Genomic DNA, 17,765 nt, shown 5'->3' with positions numbered 1-17,765 from the left:
GGCTCTCAACCTTTTGACGTACTAGTGGCAAAGTTGCTGAGCATTTGAATTTTTGGTATGGGGGGAAAGGACCCCTAGTCGTTTTTGTCATCTTCATAGCTATAGGAAGAGCCTGTTGTCTGGACTCTCGGCCTGGTTCACCCTCCTGCTTGGAGGCAGCAGCTGCAAAGAGGAAGCATGTGCTGGTTTTAAGAGGATATGCCAGCTGAGGCTTGTTCCTTTCCCTTTAGTTATTCTAGGAAATGCCTGTTACCTGCCTAAATCTTCAGTGCAGAATGGGGGTAGAGCAGTTGGAAATCATAAATTTATTTATTCTTTTTTACTGACAGCTAGGATTAAGTTAGAATAGAAAAAGGACATAGGTTAGTCTGAGAAGTGTGCTGAGTCCACTTATTTTCCTGACAGGTGATATCTACCTGTCTTTGTGGGATTGTGAGGATATTTTTAGAGAGGAAAAATGGGTGGAAGGACTGTACTGGGGGTGTGTGTGTATGCATACATGCATGTGTGTATTAGTATATGTTTTTTTTATGTTTAGCTGCCTCTATATTAATAACTCTTCATTTCTCTGTAGTCCTCCACAGCCTTCCCGAAGATTCTTTCCTCCCCCTATGCCACTCTCAAAGCCAGGTGAGAACAGTTCTGGAATTCTGTACATCACATGTCTGCTACTCAAAAGGAAGGTTGAAGTGTATTCCTAAGCTATTCAGGACACCAAGAAATGTAATGGAGTGAAGGTTGCAAAGGGCATTGGAACTATCTTTGCTGGCCATCTTCCTTTTTATGTATTCTTTTCAACCTCCTCTTGTAGAAAGTGCTTCTTGGTTCATTAAAGGGTAGAATTACATTCCTGAGGTGCTGACCGTGTTCCATGAGATCTGGCCATGGCTCTGTATGTGCTTACTGAGCACTTGACTGGAAATTTGCTTATTCATTAACCGTTTCATCTTTTTGCTCCCTAACATGCTTGTTTAGTGAGTCAGTCTTGTTGATATGATCCTTGGTTTTCTTTGCTTAATTGTAATAATGCATGCTGAACTCTTGTGGTTGTTTTCCATTTCACCTTTTAATTTCCTCCTTCTCCAGCTTTCTCTCACCTGCATATTTCTACCATCCTCTTTTTTTTTTTTTTTTGTGTGTGTGTGTTCCATTCCGTTTGCAGACCATGAAAGAAAAATTGAGTTGATTAGGTATCTTATGTCTGGCTATGTAAACGTGCATGTGCTGAACACGCTCTCCGAGCATGCCAACGTGCTTGCGTCCTCTGCTGTGGCTGCTTTCCAGGATGGAGCTGACCAGCTGCCACCTTTTCTCTTTCTGCCTATTCCCAGTTGTCAGAGTGAGCGGGCTCCTAAACGAGATGGTTAGTAGCCAAACTTGATCTATGGTAGATGTAGACGTAGTTCCAAAACGTGCTTCAAAATTCCTTTTTTCTTACCTTTATCATGTAGTATTCCTGGGACTAGAAACTGCCGTGGTTGTGGTCATGGAAGGATGATGCTGTGCTTAAGTTTAGGGCTATTCTAGAGTGAACCATAGAGAAAATCTATGAACTCCATTGTGCTGGGTATCACAGATTTTTCTGTGTCCCTGGATCTATTCCCTGAAACTTCCTGGACCTCTAATTTTTTTTTTGTTCTATGCATAGTTTTATGAGATTAGGATGAGAGATGCTGTATATGAAGAAGCAGCTAGCTGTAGAGGAAACGTTCTGCTGTGTTCTATATAGGTTTCCTTTTTGCTCATCTTTTTTTGCCACTAACAGTGCTGTTCCTCACTTACATTTTTATTTTGTTTTATTACCAAAAAAACCCAAAGATGACACACTGGGTATTAATTACAGCCACGCAAGTCCATGAGAACTTCCAGAACCAGCTTTCACGTTTAGTTAAATGTGTCTTTCTGTTGTTTTCCTTTTCTAGCGCTTTTGAGTTTCTCTGCTTAGCAGTAAACTTGAGTGATTCAGTGTGTTTGATGTTGCTCTCGCTATCAACAGCGTTGAATCCGGCTGTAAGGAGTTCATGTGCAACTACATGATGTGATGGGTATAAGAGAGTGACTACCCCGAGTAATGAATGGGGAGAGTAAATGATGACACTGAAACTTGCAGCCTAGCATGGTGGAGTCGTAGTGCTGTCAATAACTGATTCTTACAAAACCTGTCCCTCTGAGGCAGCTGTTCTTACCCAGAAAAGAAACAGAATTCACTTTTTTTCCTCCCAAAAAAAGAGATCACACAGGCGCACCTATAAGGACCTTTTCTTAACTGGGGACTGTTATGCCCTTCCAGTGCATGGGGAGTTAAGGCACGGTGGAAGCTGGAGGATACAGAGGTGTGACGATAGGAGAAGCTAAAGAACACTTGAGCAAGGGAAGAATGGGGCTTGAGAGGCTAGAAGGGAGAATAATTAATAAAAGCAATGAGGTTAATATGGGAAAGGAGATAAAATGGAAAATCAGTTGCAGAGTTACAGAAATACCTGTCAGAGTACACAGGAACTAAGTTTTTAAAATGTTCCCATTTCCAAAAATGAATGAACAGATTAAGAGAAGTCATGTAGTGATAGCTAAAAGGTGTGATTTAAGTATGTGTGAAGGAATATCAGGTTATTTCTAGGATTTCAGTTATCGCACTATTTTTTTAGCATAGTTTATTCCTACATTTGTATTAGAGGAGTTAAAGAGGATCTGGCCATTAGTAATCAGTAATATTAAAACATAAGGAGTCCAGAAACATACTTTGGCAGGATTATGGCTCTGGAATAAGTCTCGTTCAGCCTTTTTACATACACATTCTCTTACCTAAACTGGTGCAGGAGACTGGCAATTTGTAACACGAAGAAGTGAAGACCGAAGTTTTAAATTCTTGATTTTTTTTCTTTTTTTTTCTTGTGTGGAGAAGGGGAAATGTACTTTCTGGGTGAGTAATGGTGCAGATAAACAGACCTAAGCAATTCTGAATCACAGACTGTTAAGTCAGAAAGTAACTGATGCACATTTGAGGAAACTCTTTTTTGGTGGATCTAGAGAGATTGCATATTTTTACAAGCTTTTTTTGCATACACTTTTGTTTCACTATTTAACTGTTGTTTTTGGTTTTGTGTTGTTTTTTTTTTTTAAATCTAGTAACTTAGGTCTAAAAACCAATGCTTTGAGAAATAATGATTGCTGTAAGCAACATCATTTTCTTGGGAAAAGAGGTGGTCTGCATATGTACATAGAATGCAAAGGATCACTGAAATGACATGTTTCTGTGAGCCCTCGGGTAAGCTTTACTTGTTCAGTCTTTGTAAACCATTCTTTTTTTTCTTCTTTGTTTTTTTTCTTTAAGTGCCAGCTACAAAGCTAAATACTATGAGCAAACCCAGCTTGGGCCAGAGCGTGAGCAAATACGACCTCCTTGTGTGGTTTGAGATCAGCGAATTGGAGCCAACAGGGGAGTAAGTCCCATATTAATCTTTCTTCCTTTAGGAACAGTGGTTTATGGGAGTTTGATCTTTCACCTTTGTTCTGTTCAGGCAAGGCTGATGTTTAGCAATCGTTATTGGGCAGTGGCCTGGCTTATGTCAGCCTGGTGTCTGGCTGGTTTGTAGTGATTGGGTTGTCTCCATTGGAAAGGACTGAACAGACACAATGACGTTCTTTCACACCTGAAGTGATCTTCCCACTTTGGAATCCCATGCACACCAGTTGAACAGGTGTTGGGAAAACTTAACCTACGTAGGCCATGAGTTTAGATTCTTTGGGTCACTAGAGACTTCCTGCTTCAGAAGTCATCTAGCAGACCCTATTTTACGTTCACCTCTGCTACAGGGAAGGTTTTCCCCTGACAGGTCTTTTGGGATTATATTGAGAAGTGAGTTCCACAGAGTTTTCCAGAAGTACTGGAAGAACAGTATATGATACTTCTATATTTCACTGATACTGTGGTCCCATAAAGAGTCCAGTCTGAGAGTCAGCAGAAACACTCTGATTCCTTCAGATATGATATGGAGAGGTGACTGTTGGCAGCAGAATACAGAGTAAAGTTGCTGTGCTGGTGTGTCTTTCCTGCCTGTTGATTGCACTGTCTCACACAGGTATATTCCTGCTATTGTGGACCACACTGGAGGCCTGCCCTGTCAGGGGACGTTCCTGCTTCACCAGGTACTAATGAAGGCTGTAGAACAGCAAGTTTCATCTCTGGGGGGGTTAGAATGCTAATGACTGCATTTTGCATCTTTCATGTCTCCTTTTCCCACGCAGCTGTGTAATGATAGCTGTAGGGTCAGTCATCTCTCAGCCTGTACTTAGTCTGCTGGCTTTGGGCTACGAGGAGAAGATGTTTGGCCCCTAGAACATTGCTGTTTCCTTTGCTTATCACTGTGCATCCCACTCACGATAGATGAAAGCCTTTTAAAAAGCAGAAACCTTTGGGACCAGATTTGTGCCTTCAGTGTTCTCCAGCATCTCTGCCAAGAACACAGAAGGATCATGTGGACTCAACTTCCACTGATGCTTTCTCACTGTGTGTGGCAATGAGACAGATCTACAAAATGACCGTGTCTCAGTGCATTTTAAATGCCTGTAATAATCCTTAATAATAATTTGTCTTTAGCTAGATTCTAAAGATAATCCTAGTTAAATATTGTTTATAGGTTTATGTTCTGTTTTTTCTACTCTCACATTCTAAGTTCCTTTTCATAGGACCTGTGACTTGCATTTCCTTTCTTAAAATGACAACATCAGGTCTTACAGCTTAGGAATAATGGTCATATTCCAATAATTTCCTTAAAAAAGAATGAATAAAAATGCTACCCAGTTCTGGATTTACTAGTGTCCTCGCCAACACCTGAGGAATTTTTCTTTTTCAGATGTGGTCTTTATTTCTATTCTACAATTTTACCTTCTTCCCAGCTATTACAGAGTTTCATTGTATTTTGACTTGTAACAGATAGATGTGACAAAGGAGGAGAATATCTGCATGAGTAGTTGCTATTTTCTAGTAACTTCTTTTGTTGTATAGACACTTTTTTCTTTTGGTGTATATACACTTTATATGTAACATATAAGTATATAAGCCCACATCACCCAAGTATTTGCTTGGTTTTGTGGTCAACTCTGGTATATTTCAGGGACCGTACATATCTTTGAGAGCGTAGCAACAATTTCAGAACTATTTTAGGCTAAAAAACTTCTGCCTTTGTGGAGTGAGAAGGGAGAAGTCTTAATTTCTGTTACACGTGAGAATATAATGTTCCTCTTAAGTTAATTGTAGAGCCCTGAAACACATAGGTGGTTGTTCACAGTTACAGACCAGTTTAAATGATCTTATTTGCTTCATTTTTGCAGTTTAAGTGAAAAATAGATGATGTTTGTGTGTGTGTGAATATTTCACCAATGTTTTGTTTCTGAACTCCACCAGGGAATCCAGCGTAGAATTACAGTCACCATTATCCATGAGAAGGGCAGTGAGTTGCACTGGAAAGATGTGCGAGAGCTGGTTGTTGGTGAGTATATTGTTTTGCACATCGCTATGTAAGGAAGAAAAAGTTCTAAAATGGTGATTTCTCTTTGTATCAGGTTCCGTCATCTTTGAGTACTGGCTGTGAGAAGAGCATTTTGAACAAGATGCAGAGGAAAAAATAAAGTTTTGCAACTTCCAACTTATAGCTACTTGTTAATCCCATAGTCTGAAATGATATCTGGGGGAAAACAAATTTCTTTTGTATTTCAGGTTTAGTTTTAATTGATTCCTCCTCCTACTCTTTTCAGGACGTATAAGAAATAAAGCAGAGGTAGATGAAGCTGCTGTGGATGCTATTCTGTCTTTGAATATTATCTCTGCAAAATACTTGAAGTCTTCTCACAGCTCCAATAGGTAAGTGAATGAAGTGAGCACTGGGGCAGGAGTCTGAAATTTCTTTGACCTCTGAGGTATTGGCAGGAAGTTTGGAAAGCTGAGAATGTTGAGAATTGTTAAATGTAGAATTCCGTGGGCACAGGGCATACAGATAGAGAATGAACGTTACCATAAATTCTTGCGAAAGCTGAAGTTCATTTGTCTGCGTGGAGGATTTCTTGTTAATGCATTTGAGTTACTTTCCATTTGTAAGCACCACAAAGGGAGGATGGAAAGAACAGCTTAAGGGAGTCTCAGAATTTAACCCAGAGCTTCTAAACTAACATCAAGGTTTGTTGCTAGAATACAGCGTTGAAGTACAAGAGCAATCTCAGGGGATGTATTTATGGATATGTACATACCTACCTATGTTATTCCTGGAATAAGCATGTGACAATTTAATCAAGAGCCGTGCTTTGTAAATTAAGCTTCGTAATTTGTGCATTTATACAGATGTATCAAATTGACTCCAGTTGTAATAAGGAGGTGTCTGTTCCATGTCCCTGCAGCCATTTGGGCAGTAGCAGAGCCCCTGTCTGAGAGCTTTCTGGCTGCCTGCGTCTCCTCATTAGGGTGCTTTGCTGTGAAGATCAGTCAGACTCCACATTGTTGCAGACACTGAAGGAAAACAAAGGGCAGTGAGGCAGAACGCGGCCTCTCCCTCCTCTGACATCAGCCAAGTCACTTGACCACGCCGTGGCTGTGTTCTGCTGGTGCAAAGCAGGAATATCTCTGAAATTTAACTCTGAATGAGTGCTTCCGGAGGGGAGGGGGTTGTTTTGGGGCCCATCTCTGGTGCAGCTGCTGAATGCTGGAGGCGGTGTCCTTCTTGGCACTGAAATGGCTTCTCCCTTCTCCGTTAGAGGCCTGGACTTTGAAATAGCGCTGAGATATTAAAGGTGGATTCAGGACACGGCTCCTACCAGCTGAATGTCTCCCTGCCACCTAGTGTCTGTAAATGCACACAGGGGTTTTAGCAGTTATTCTTTGCCTCCCACAGAGATGTGGGTATTTTACTTGTAGTGTAATTGGATTAACGGATCAGTCTAAGTGGAACGTAAGGGGACTGTTGCTGGTTTCCAGTCTGATACTATTGGATTTGCAGTACGGAAGCCCTATACTTTCTGTTCTCTAGCAATTCCAAGAAATTCCTGTATAGCTCTGTTGTTTTCTATTAGGTGGGTGAATGATGAGTGTGAGTGAAGTGAAACTATTGACGACCTCTTCCCAAAATGCCAAGGTTTAAGTTGTGGGATGAGAGCAAGGCAGGCTGGTGGAGTAAGGGATGTGTCTTCTGTTTGCTCATTGTCTGCAGACTTGTTTTCTGCTTGGCGTGTCTTGGTTTTTCTTAAGTCCACTTGTTTTGCTCCTCTCAGCTGTTGCTTTTTTGTTCTGCTTTTGGCTGCACTAACTGAAGCTCTTTCTGTGTTTTTACAGGCTCTTTCTTGATAAGGATATGCCTAGGTATTTTCTGTTTGCTTCCTTTGTACATAAAGGTTCTTGAAAATAGAATGCTTTATGTCTCATTTGTATTGCTGCCACTTCCCTTTTAGCTGTTACTGAATTCTGTTAGCATGCCTCCTAGCTCCTCCAGAAGTAGTTTACCTCCTTCTCCTTTGTGTCAGGGCTTTATTCAGGTACAATTCAGTGGGGGACTTGTGAACTTCAACTTTCCTTCATGTGTAAGCGAGAGCTTCCTTCATTCAGTCTTTCTGATTCTCAAAATGTGCCATCAGAATATAGTCCCGATTTGTAGCCCTTGCTATTTTCTTCCTTTGTTCTGTATCAAAGAACTAAATTTGGAATTGCTTACTGTCTTTGACTCCGTAACTTGCCACGTTTGAAGTACCAGTCAGGGGCTGAATGATTAGGTTACTTGAAATTCCAGCTCAGAATTGCACTGAACAAAAAGCAGTGGCTGCCATGTGACTGGCATTCAACCTCTGTTCCGAGGCTGGATTTGCATCTGAAATTTAACCATGTGGTTGCTACTTCTTCGTTTCCCAGTTGGCAGAGAAGCCAGACGTGTAGTAGCTGCTCAGACTGGATTCCTCTTTCTTCTTCCAGACTGGATCCCAGCCAAGCGGGCTGGCTGTGCGGGCTGCGACAATTTGCACTCTGCTTTCTGTGTTCTGCCTCTTTGAAAAAGAGAAGACTTTAAGCGTTCAGTGCTGTCAATTCACCGCCTTTCACTGATGCTAAAATCCATTTACAAATCAGTTCTAACTATACGTTGGTGCCTTTAACGTGTTTCTCCTGTTTTCCATGCTTTGCCTGCTCTGTGCTCCACTTTCCTCCATGTGCTATTGGTTATGCTGAAAGAAGTTTGTCCCTTCTGTTTTTTGTCTCCCTCTGGAACTATTCTAGCAAGTTCTGGTTTGGACAGGCAAGACTGGGTATATTTAACTTCCTGGCTAGACGAAATCCAGTAGAGTAACTGTCTCGAAGCTATACTTGACTTCAACTTGGTGTTCATCCAAAAATCATCATTTTGCTAAAGGGGGGCCCTTAGTTCTGCGCTGATGAACATCTACACCGGTGTTCTCTCTTCATGAGAAGTTCAAACGGTGCAGAGCTGATTGAGGGGCCGGGAAGACTGGCTTTCCCATCTGGGGTCAACTGGCTTTTACTACTTTTTTCTTTCACCCAGATTGTAGATCTGGAGCTTACTAAAAGTTTAAAAAATTGCTCTGGTAACTAAGACATGACAAAAGATTAAAACATCGGGACTCAACACAGGTTTGTAAAGGGTTAAAGGACAACCTGTGGTGTTTGCCTGATCTAACTCAAGTAAGGATTATTACGCTACCACGCTTTTAAAGTTACCAATTACTTAGCCTTTAGAATGTGTTTCTCTGTGGAATTTTTAATAGAAGCAAGACATTTAGAAGTAATTTCTTCAGTATGCTGCTTCAAATATACAGTATTTAGCAATATTCTCAGATTGTATTAATTGACTGCACAGTTCATGGTGCCTCAATGGCCAATGAAAGGGCATTCTTGGGAACTTTATTTGAGAGCAGAACTCTTAGTTTCTGATACCTCTGCTCTTAGGCCATTTTGTGTTTCTTTTTGTTTTGTTTTTTGTTATTTCTTTCTCCCACCCCTACCCTGCTTTTTGTCGTTTGTCTCTGGTTTCATTTTCTGGTTTTCTGAGTTGGCCTTGGGCGTTAGTACAGAAGCTCTTTAGAGGTATAACTTGTTTTTAAAAAAACAGTATTTGTGAAGCACTTTCTTGCTTTTAGTACCACATCACTTGGACTCAGGATGGAAAACCTCAAGGGCAAGGGGATTTGGGAGGGTAATTATATGAAGGTGATGAAGAATTAATACCTTCTTTTTTCTGTTACCAGTGTAGAAAAGCATGCTATGTTCCTGAGTAAGGGTATAGGACTTCTTTCCAAAGGAACATACATGAAATCAGTCTCTGCCTGCGAGAAAGGAGAAAGCTCCTGTTAAGAGAGGAGAGAGTGTAACAGTGACTCTAGGTCTGAGGATTTAGCTCTCCTGTGCATGATGATGCCTCTCACTTTTTACTTGAACAGATGATGTTTCCTGATTGCTGGAGTAGAACTGTTGGGAACCTTCAGCTCCTTTCTTTCCATGTACCAAATTGAAGAGACTTCTTACAAAAGTTTGTGTTAGATCAGCAAGGTATTACTTGAAGCTAGTAGGGACTTAGAGAGAAATCTTTATCACTTGAATATAGGACTTATCCCTACTTATGAGTCATTCTGATTTGCTATCAGAAGCTACTGGTTTTATAAGACTAACTATTAGGGGGATCTCTTCTGCTGCTATATGTTAGTCCTAAAATACATTGTAGAATGAGTGTTTCTTACAAAAAAGAATTTTCCCATGCACTTTGGAGGTCCAGCAGGGCTGAATTGCACCTGAAGCATTAGAGAAGAATTCTGTCTGTTTAGAAACACTGTTCTTTAGCGCTGACTTCCCTGTAGTGTTAGGGCAGCTTTTGTTCTCTACTGTATTTCCTCTTTTCCTTTTTAGATGGGTCTTTTTCATAACAGGCAATCATTTCTTATGCCACACTATTTGAGGTAGAAGTGATCAATCTCGGGAAAGAAGAGAAGGTTTTTGTTTCAAGTATTTTTTATGGATGCCACTGAGAGTCAGAGTGGATGATATCAAGGAAGAGATGCTTTGTGCTGACCGATGAGAGGGCTGCAAGGAACTCTTACTATTGAGCTTTTGCTGTACTTTTTTTCAGGACTTTCTATCGGTTTGAAGCAGTTTGGGATAGCTCCCTGCATAACTCCCTGCTCCTCAACCGAGTGACACCGTATGGAGAGAAGATATATATGACCCTTTCTGCTTACCTGGAGGTTAGAAACCTGTTCCTTTTTGCTTGTGACTGAAGTGTAATTATTTGAGACAACAGACAATGTGTACCCGAGATAAATACTTACTGGGCTAGATGATTTTGAATCCTGAAGCCAGTGAAAGCCTTCATTCATTTTCTGATGAAACTGGTGATCTCCTTACCTTTTTGTGCCTCATTTTATCTACCTTTATATCTGAAAATCCATTGAAATCAGTGAACGTTGACATGTAAGCGCTACTAGTGTTACAAACACTGGCCTAGCTCTTGGCTTTGCATGCAAGACACTGTTGTTTTGTGTAGTACACTTATTTCAGCCACAAGATGCATCAAGAAATTTGACAGTTCCCTTTCAGAGAAACACATGAAAAGCTTTCACCGAAGACCCAAACAAGAACAAATTTCAAAAAGCTGTCCCACTAAAAGAGGGAAGCCGTATAACTTGGCATAGTTGTCTGCAGCCACTCATTCATTACTGTTTTTTCTCTTAGCTTGACCACTGCATCCAGCCTGCCGTTATAACAAAGGATGTTTGTATGGTCTTTTACTCGCGAGATGCCAAGATCTCCCCACCACGATCCCTACGCAATCTCTTTGGCAGTGGCTACTCCAAATCTCCGGATTCGTAAGTTCAGTTACCAATTTTAGGATTGATGTCTTATGTCAGCATACGCTGACAGCTTTTTCTCTTGGAGGACATGGGGAGAATGTAGCTTCGTTTTCTTTATTTCTTCCTTGAAAGTCTACCTTATTAGAGTTCTCCAGTCTGGTTTTGAACTTTTTCTTGCATTTATTTCAGTGAAACTCTGGTGGCCTCTCTCTTTACTGACCCCTTTTCCAGCCTTCTGACTGAGCAGTTGGGAAGAGAGATGCATTTTACAAGGCTGCACGTAGATGACCCTGATCCTGACCTGGACTTTACTGCTGCTGCTCTCGGAGTCTAATGGGGGGGTGGGAGAGAAACATGGGGGAAATGTCATTTTTGGAGATCTTGCAGTCTGTCCTGGCTATTTTATGTCAAGATTAGAATTCAAATGTAGTTCTGTGTAGTTCTAACTAACAACTGTACTTACACTTCTAATTTGGGGGCTACAGAACTAAAGCTAGTGTACTTTATTTCTGAAGATAACAGGGTTTTTTTTCCCCTCTCTTGTGAACAGCAATCGAGTAACCGGGATCTATGAACTAAGTTTATGCAAAATGGCAGACACAGGAAGTCCAGGTAAGCAGTGACTGGGTGTTCAAGCAATAAAGATGCTGCAAACTGAAATATCGCAGAAAATTTCATAGACAAAAGAGAGTAAACACTTGTATCCTGGTGGGAGGCAGTTCCTGTGTTTCATAGGAGCAATGGAACATTGCTATTGTATAAAAACCTATGCAGGCTTTTACTTTTGACTTGGTTCTGTGTTTACCACTGGTGAACCAAGGATTCACTCATGTCAGAAAATGTGAAGTTCTCAGTGGATCAGGAAACTGGGCGTGTACCGGAGTCACAGACGTAGGGGGCATAATACACGGCTCGTGACTAACACAGTCGAGACTTGGTTTTGCAGCAATAGAATTTTGTCTTGGTATTTTGAAGATACTGCTGATATCTGATGCGAGTTTGATAACTTGGAAGGAATGTAGTTCATGTAGTATCAATATATTTTTCCTCTGAGATCTAGCAGTTGAAGTTCTTGTGTTGAATTAGACTGAACAGGAGCTTGCATTATGTTGTGTCAATAGAAAATATCTGAATGAAGTAAGAAGGCTGGACTAGATCAAATCTCTTTGGGATGTGTGATTGCTGTTAATGAAATCGTTGCCTTCTGTATTTCCAGCCAAACAGCACAAGTGTTGGCTCTTTGCAGATTGCCAATTGCTGAGTGTTTCTTAGTGGCATCCCTCTGGCTATGTTTTTAACATGTCTTATGTTGTTTTTTAATGCTTAGGAATGCAGAGGAGGAGGAGGAAGGTCCTGGATACATCTGTGGCATATGTACGAGGAGAAGAGAACCTGGCAGGTTGGAGGCCCCGGGGTGACAGTCTCATTCTAGAGCATCAGTGGGAACTGGAGAAACTGGAGCTGCTGCATGAAGTGAGTAAAGAGATCAGGGAAGTGAAAGGAAAAGCACAACTGTACCTCTGAATCTGCCTTCAGTCTGCCTACTGAGAGACCTTCGGAGCTGCATGGGTTCCCAAATCAGAGTTTGTTCTCAAAGTCAAGATTTAAGTAAATTCTCCAACAGAGAAGGTAGAAAGTGTGTGGCTGGTTGCTGAGTAGAATCTTCAGCTCAGAGTCTCAGCATATTCAACAAAGGCAGATTCAACTTCTAGTGCTACTGTAAACTCCTCTCCCCAGGGACAATGGTTGCTGGTGGGAATCTTAAAAGAATGTATAAGAATTCAGTGCCTGCAAAACAGGCAACATCCTGGAGCAGATGATACTGACTGATTTCCTTTCTTACCAGGTGGAAAAAACCCGACATTTCCTTCTGCTTCGTGAAAAGCTTGGTGACAGCATCCCCAAGTCCCTGAGTGACTCACTGTCTCCCAGTCTGAGCAGTGGAACCCTCAGTACCTCCACCAGCATTTCCTCACAAATTTCAACTACGACGTTTGAGAGTGCAGTGACGCCCAGCGAGAGCAGCGGCTACGACTCCACAGACATAGAGAGCCTGGTGGATCGGGAGAAAGAGCTGGCCACCAAGGTATAACATGAGCAGAGCATCCTGGGTCTCAACTGAGGTGCCAAAGATGATTAAAGATTAATGATGAGCTTTTTAGATAGCATGGTGAATATCCAGTATTGTGTGAGTTTCATTTTAATATGCTCTAGAGTGAAATAATCCATTCTCACCAGCCAGTGCTGGTGGCTGGGTTTGTGCTATGCCTGAACCTCATTCCCTTTCATTAGTAGTAAATGAGACTAATTTTATCAAGAGAAGTGATTATTCCCTCCTCCTTCTGGGATTTTTCGCAGCAATTTAGAATTTATTTATTCTTTCTTGAGCTGCCAAGCATGTCTTGGCAAATTGCCTTTTGTGTTCAAGTTTCTCTGAAAATCTAAATGTAAAACTCTTTTCTGTGTTTTGTTTGTTCCCTTCCTCCCTTAGTGTCTGCAGCTTCTCACTCACACTTTCAATCGGGAGTTTAACCAGGTGTACAACAGCATCAGTGATTGTAAGGTAAGTATTTCATGCAATACAATACACGATATTTATAGTACAATAGCAATATATTTGTAGTTTGTGGAATCTGTTGATACTATGAAGAGACAAAACACTTCATACTAATTTTCTTTATTTTGACTACTGAGTAGGGAAATGGCTAATTGAAATATCTTCCTATTACCTGAGCCTTCCACATGCTGAGTGCTATTTTTTAGCCAGGACTGAACACTAGCTACAAAAAAACCTCTTCTGTAATATTTTTACCTTTATTTGTCTTTGTAGTTGTCGGATATTTCTCCAATTGGGCGGGACCCATCAGTGTCGAGTTTCAGCAGTGCTACCCTCACACCTTCATCTACCTGCCCTTCGCTGGTGGATTCAAGATGCAATTCAATTGATCAGAAGTAAGTACAGGGTGTTAACAGAAAAATGTTACTTCTCAGTGCTTCACAAATCTCTTTGCTATGTTTTCTGATTATTTTTTTCCCCTCTTCCTTTCCCCTACTTTCAGATATTTCTCTGTACAGCCCCTTGCCTTATCTTCTCCAATCACTCTGCACAGTTATTTGTCCCCATTTTGTTCTTTTGAAGTGTTTTTTTTTCTCTTCGTGCTGAAAGAACAGTCAGATGCTTGTCATTCCAGTGAGCGGTGCATCTTCTGTGTGTAAAGTCCACAAGCATTTTTTTCAGAGGTCTGTTAAAAAGTCCTACTGACAATAACAACCCAGAATAAACCAGTTTGGCCAGTAATCTCTGTTTGTTTTTCTCAGCTGTATCTATAGAAGATATTTTTGATGACATTGGGAATAACTACTTAGTGAAAGATGTGTAATTTGTACCTTCCCTGACGAGTGCTGACAAAGTAGTATGTTTTGTACTAAACAACAGTAAGATGTATATCCCTGTTGTGACTGTGTTTGGCAAGAGAAACGAGGGAGAAGTAGTGGGTAAACAACTTACTAGCAGTTATTGTAGATTGTATTCCACAGATTTCAAGGGAAATGCTATTTGATACTGTACAAAAGGATCCAATGTCATGTAAAATACCTGGACTGGATGATAAAACCTGCGAGATGGGCTGGGCTGTAGATGCAATTTAAATTCCATTGCATATTCAGTTGGTTTGTTGTGATTAACTTTTCTTTCTTGGCTTTTTTTTTTTTATTAAAGGACACCAGAAGCAAATTCTCGTGCCTCCAGTCCCTGTCATGAGGTGGAACAGTTCCAGCTAATACCTACAGTGGAAACTTCCTATCTTGCCAGAGCTGGAAAGAATGAATTCCTAAACCTCGTTCCTGATATTGAGGAAATCAGACCAGGGTAGGTTTTTTACTGTCGTATGATTGTGGCTTCCTGAGAGCTGTCACAAGGGCGTTCTGAGACTTGTAGTTTCTTTGCCCCGTTTGAGGAAGGTAAATTAAACAGGTGACAGCAGAACTGCAGAGTCCTGTGTGATGGAGGCAGGATTGACAGGGGTTGTGTTGATATTTGATCTCTGTAGCATTCATTCCCTGTATCTACTTAATGAATAGGATTTCCAGTGACTTAAATATGTTATCATCAAACCCATGGCTGAAGTTCACTGAAGTAGAGATCTTTGTGGGTCCATCTTCCTGTCAGACCTTTGCATAGTTCTTGAAGACAAAATTCAACGTGCTACAGAAGAACTCTTTCATAATACCATGGCAGACAAAACGTATTAAGGACCAAGTGTCTCATACAGTGTTTTGCAGTTAATAGGGATACTGAGTAAGTGCCTTATTTAGGGGAAAAGTATTCCTGTTTATCTGTGGATTTGTTTTGATTGGAATTTTTTTTTCAGCTCTGTGGTCTCAAAGAAAGGATACCTCCACTTCAAGGAGCCACTCTCCAGCTCCTGGGCCAAGCACTTTGTGGTGGTTCGCCGTCCCTATGTTTTTATTTACAACAGTGACAAAGATCCTGTAGAAAGAGGAATCATAAACTTGTCCACAGCTCAGGTGGAATACAGTGAGGATCAACAGGCAATGGTGAAGGTCAGTCTGAGAGCCATTGTTTATTTATTCATAGAGCAGGAACGTTACGGGTAGTAGCGCATCCGTACCATCCTGTGTGTCATCTCTGGTCTGAGGAAAATGCATCTGTGTCCTGGAGAATGTCTGGCATCTGATGATTCTGCCCACAAAGTTACCAATTTGTTGAGGTTTTCTTATGTTTTGGACACAATTATAGAAGAGACTGAAACTGACTGCTGTTACGTGTGGTATTTGCTTTTATGAACAAGTGTTGGTACCACCACTCTGTGTGTTTGGGTTTTGAAGTTTTATTTATGTGGTGTTTGGGGGTTGTGTGGTTTGTTTGTGTAAAAAAAACCAACCAAACAAAAAAAAACCAAACAAAACCCACAACAAAAAAAAAACCCCAACCAAAAAACCAAACCAAAACACACAAACATCCTGCAAGGGATCAATTTAACTTTACTGCTCCATCTGAGCAGCTCAGGAGTTAAAACTATATTGTGTAGAAGATGTCCCATTTGACTGACTGATATGAATGTCCAAATGACCAGGGAAATTTAAGTGAAAGACCTTAGGGCTTATGGTTTTTAGGAATGTGACATAGCAAAGTCTTCCTCGGAGAGGAAGTGCGCCTCAGCTTCTGTGCTTGTAGACTTCAGTATTTTAAATTGTCCTTAATATTCCAGACACCCAACACATTTGGTGTATGCACAAAGCATCGTGGGGTCCTGCTCCAGGCCATCAATGACAAGGACATGAATGACTGGTTATATGCCTTCAACCCACTTCTTGCTGGCACAATACGGTAAGAGGCAGTTCGTGGGCAGACAATGCTGCAAAGCATGAAGATGGTGAGATAGTCATAAGCAAATAGTTCCTCACAGAATTTAATCTTGTTCTGAAGAATTTGACAAGATGGGTGAACTGGAGGGAGGCGGGTGGGCAACAACAGTAGGCTCAGACAAGCCCTGTATTTCAGGAAATGCAGTGGCTGTTGCTTTGGCTTGTGACATTCTTGACAGATGTATCCAGTCTGAACATGTGTGCTACCCTTCACGCAATACTACATTTGGAGGCCACAAAATGGTTTCTTTGTATTGCTATTTTGCAGTTTTATACAGCTTCTTACTGCCTCTGTGCCGGCGGGTCTGGACTGCCTTTTCATTCTCTTCATTGGGAGCTACTGCAGAAATTCTCATTTCCTTCACTTTTTTGAACTTCTCTAGAAGCCCTCCCTCCCTTTAACACCGGTCACAGACATCTCCTGCTTGCTGGAGAGATCTTACGATGCTACAGTAGCTCTTCCTTTCAGTTAAAAAAAAATAAAAAATTAAAGACTAAGCTATTACTGTACAGCATCAATTAATTTCCTAGCAGTGCGGTCCTTAAAGATCCCCTCTTCCTTTAAAGGAGCACAGCAGAAGAGTGAGAAGTCTTTCTCATTGCAGCCCTTGATACACTGCTTTCTAAACATATGGAGTAAAGTAGGACTAAGTGAAAGATTTAAAAAAAAAAAGGTGGAGAAACTGTGGGGATGGAAGAAAAATAAAGTTCCAGAATTCAACAAATAATTTTTTGCTTCTTTCTTGTGCAGGTCAAAACTGGCGCGAAGACGCACGGGCCAGCTGAAGTACTGAGTCCATGTAATGTTCTCATCTGTTCTCCCTAACTCACCTTCCGATAGATCAAGTGTTACCTCTCATTTTCTCTTTGTGATTCTTGACAGTTTCTCTTGTATGTAATCCTGTGGCTTAACATCCCTTACCTTCCCAGCTCCTTCAGCACATTTTCTAGGTATTCTAACCCTACCTTGTTTCTTTACACTTGTACTGAGAATCATACTAGTAGCATGTGGCCAAACAAAAAGAGAAAGAAAAAAAAAAATCAAAAAAATCGAGTGATTATGCACGACTCTAAAAAAGGAAAAAAAAAAAACCACACATTTATTTTTTTTCTTATAACAATTGTTTTCCCATTTCAACTGACCTTTTGGTGTCTGTCCCACTGTCCATTGTTGTCTGTCTAGACTGCTCCAGGTTTTTAATTCAATTTGTGACTTGGCAGTAGTCGTTGAGTTCCCTCAGGGCAAAGTTCTAATGCCAGGGAAAGATAAATTCTTCTCTGTAGACATTACCCAGCCAGGAACTGCAATAGCTCCTCAGGCTTTCTGGATCCAGCCTCTAATTTAAACTCTGTTGAAAGCTGATATTGGACAAATCTATCTGGGCAGACTGGATTTTGGACTTGGTGCAAATTTTTCAGTTTCCAGGGTCCAGCAGGCTAAGGCATGAGCTGGGAAAAGGTAGGGAACAAACCAGGAGGGGCTGGCTGGAATAATCTGCCTTTGAGCTCCTGCTGCGGGGGTGCAGGTGAACAGGGCTTGGCTTAAG

The 17,765-nt window shown here is 41.1% G+C and overlaps 1 protein-coding gene across 1 annotated transcript in view; it reads left to right on the top strand.

Annotated features, from left to right (window-relative positions):
• KIF1B (kinesin family member 1B) overlaps positions 1-17,290 on the top strand; it is a 90,302-nt gene extending 73,012 nt beyond the window's left edge. The window contains exons 34-49 of the mRNA XM_074161427.1: positions 575-630; positions 3,332-3,440; positions 4,080-4,146; positions 5,405-5,489; positions 5,755-5,860; positions 10,110-10,224; positions 10,712-10,845; positions 11,381-11,442; positions 12,158-12,303; positions 12,677-12,916; positions 13,322-13,393; positions 13,661-13,782; positions 14,549-14,698; positions 15,201-15,393; positions 16,062-16,180; positions 16,970-17,290. Coding sequence (XP_074017528.1) covers positions 575-630; positions 3,332-3,440; positions 4,080-4,146; positions 5,405-5,489; positions 5,755-5,860; positions 10,110-10,224; positions 10,712-10,845; positions 11,381-11,442; positions 12,158-12,303; positions 12,677-12,916; positions 13,322-13,393; positions 13,661-13,782; positions 14,549-14,698; positions 15,201-15,393; positions 16,062-16,180; positions 16,970-17,012 — 1,819 coding nt within the window. The 3' untranslated portion in view covers positions 17,013-17,290. The remainder of the gene's footprint in view (positions 1-574; positions 631-3,331; positions 3,441-4,079; positions 4,147-5,404; positions 5,490-5,754; positions 5,861-10,109; positions 10,225-10,711; positions 10,846-11,380; positions 11,443-12,157; positions 12,304-12,676; positions 12,917-13,321; positions 13,394-13,660; positions 13,783-14,548; positions 14,699-15,200; positions 15,394-16,061; positions 16,181-16,969) is intronic.
• The last annotated feature ends 475 nt before the right edge of the window (positions 17,291-17,765 follow it).

Source organism: Numenius arquata, chromosome 20 (assembly GCF_964106895.1).
Source record: "Numenius arquata chromosome 20, bNumArq3.hap1.1, whole genome shotgun sequence".
In the NCBI taxonomy this organism is placed as follows: domain Eukaryota; kingdom Metazoa; phylum Chordata; class Aves; order Charadriiformes; family Scolopacidae; genus Numenius; species Numenius arquata.
This window is presented reverse-complemented; position numbering and strand designations above follow the sequence as displayed.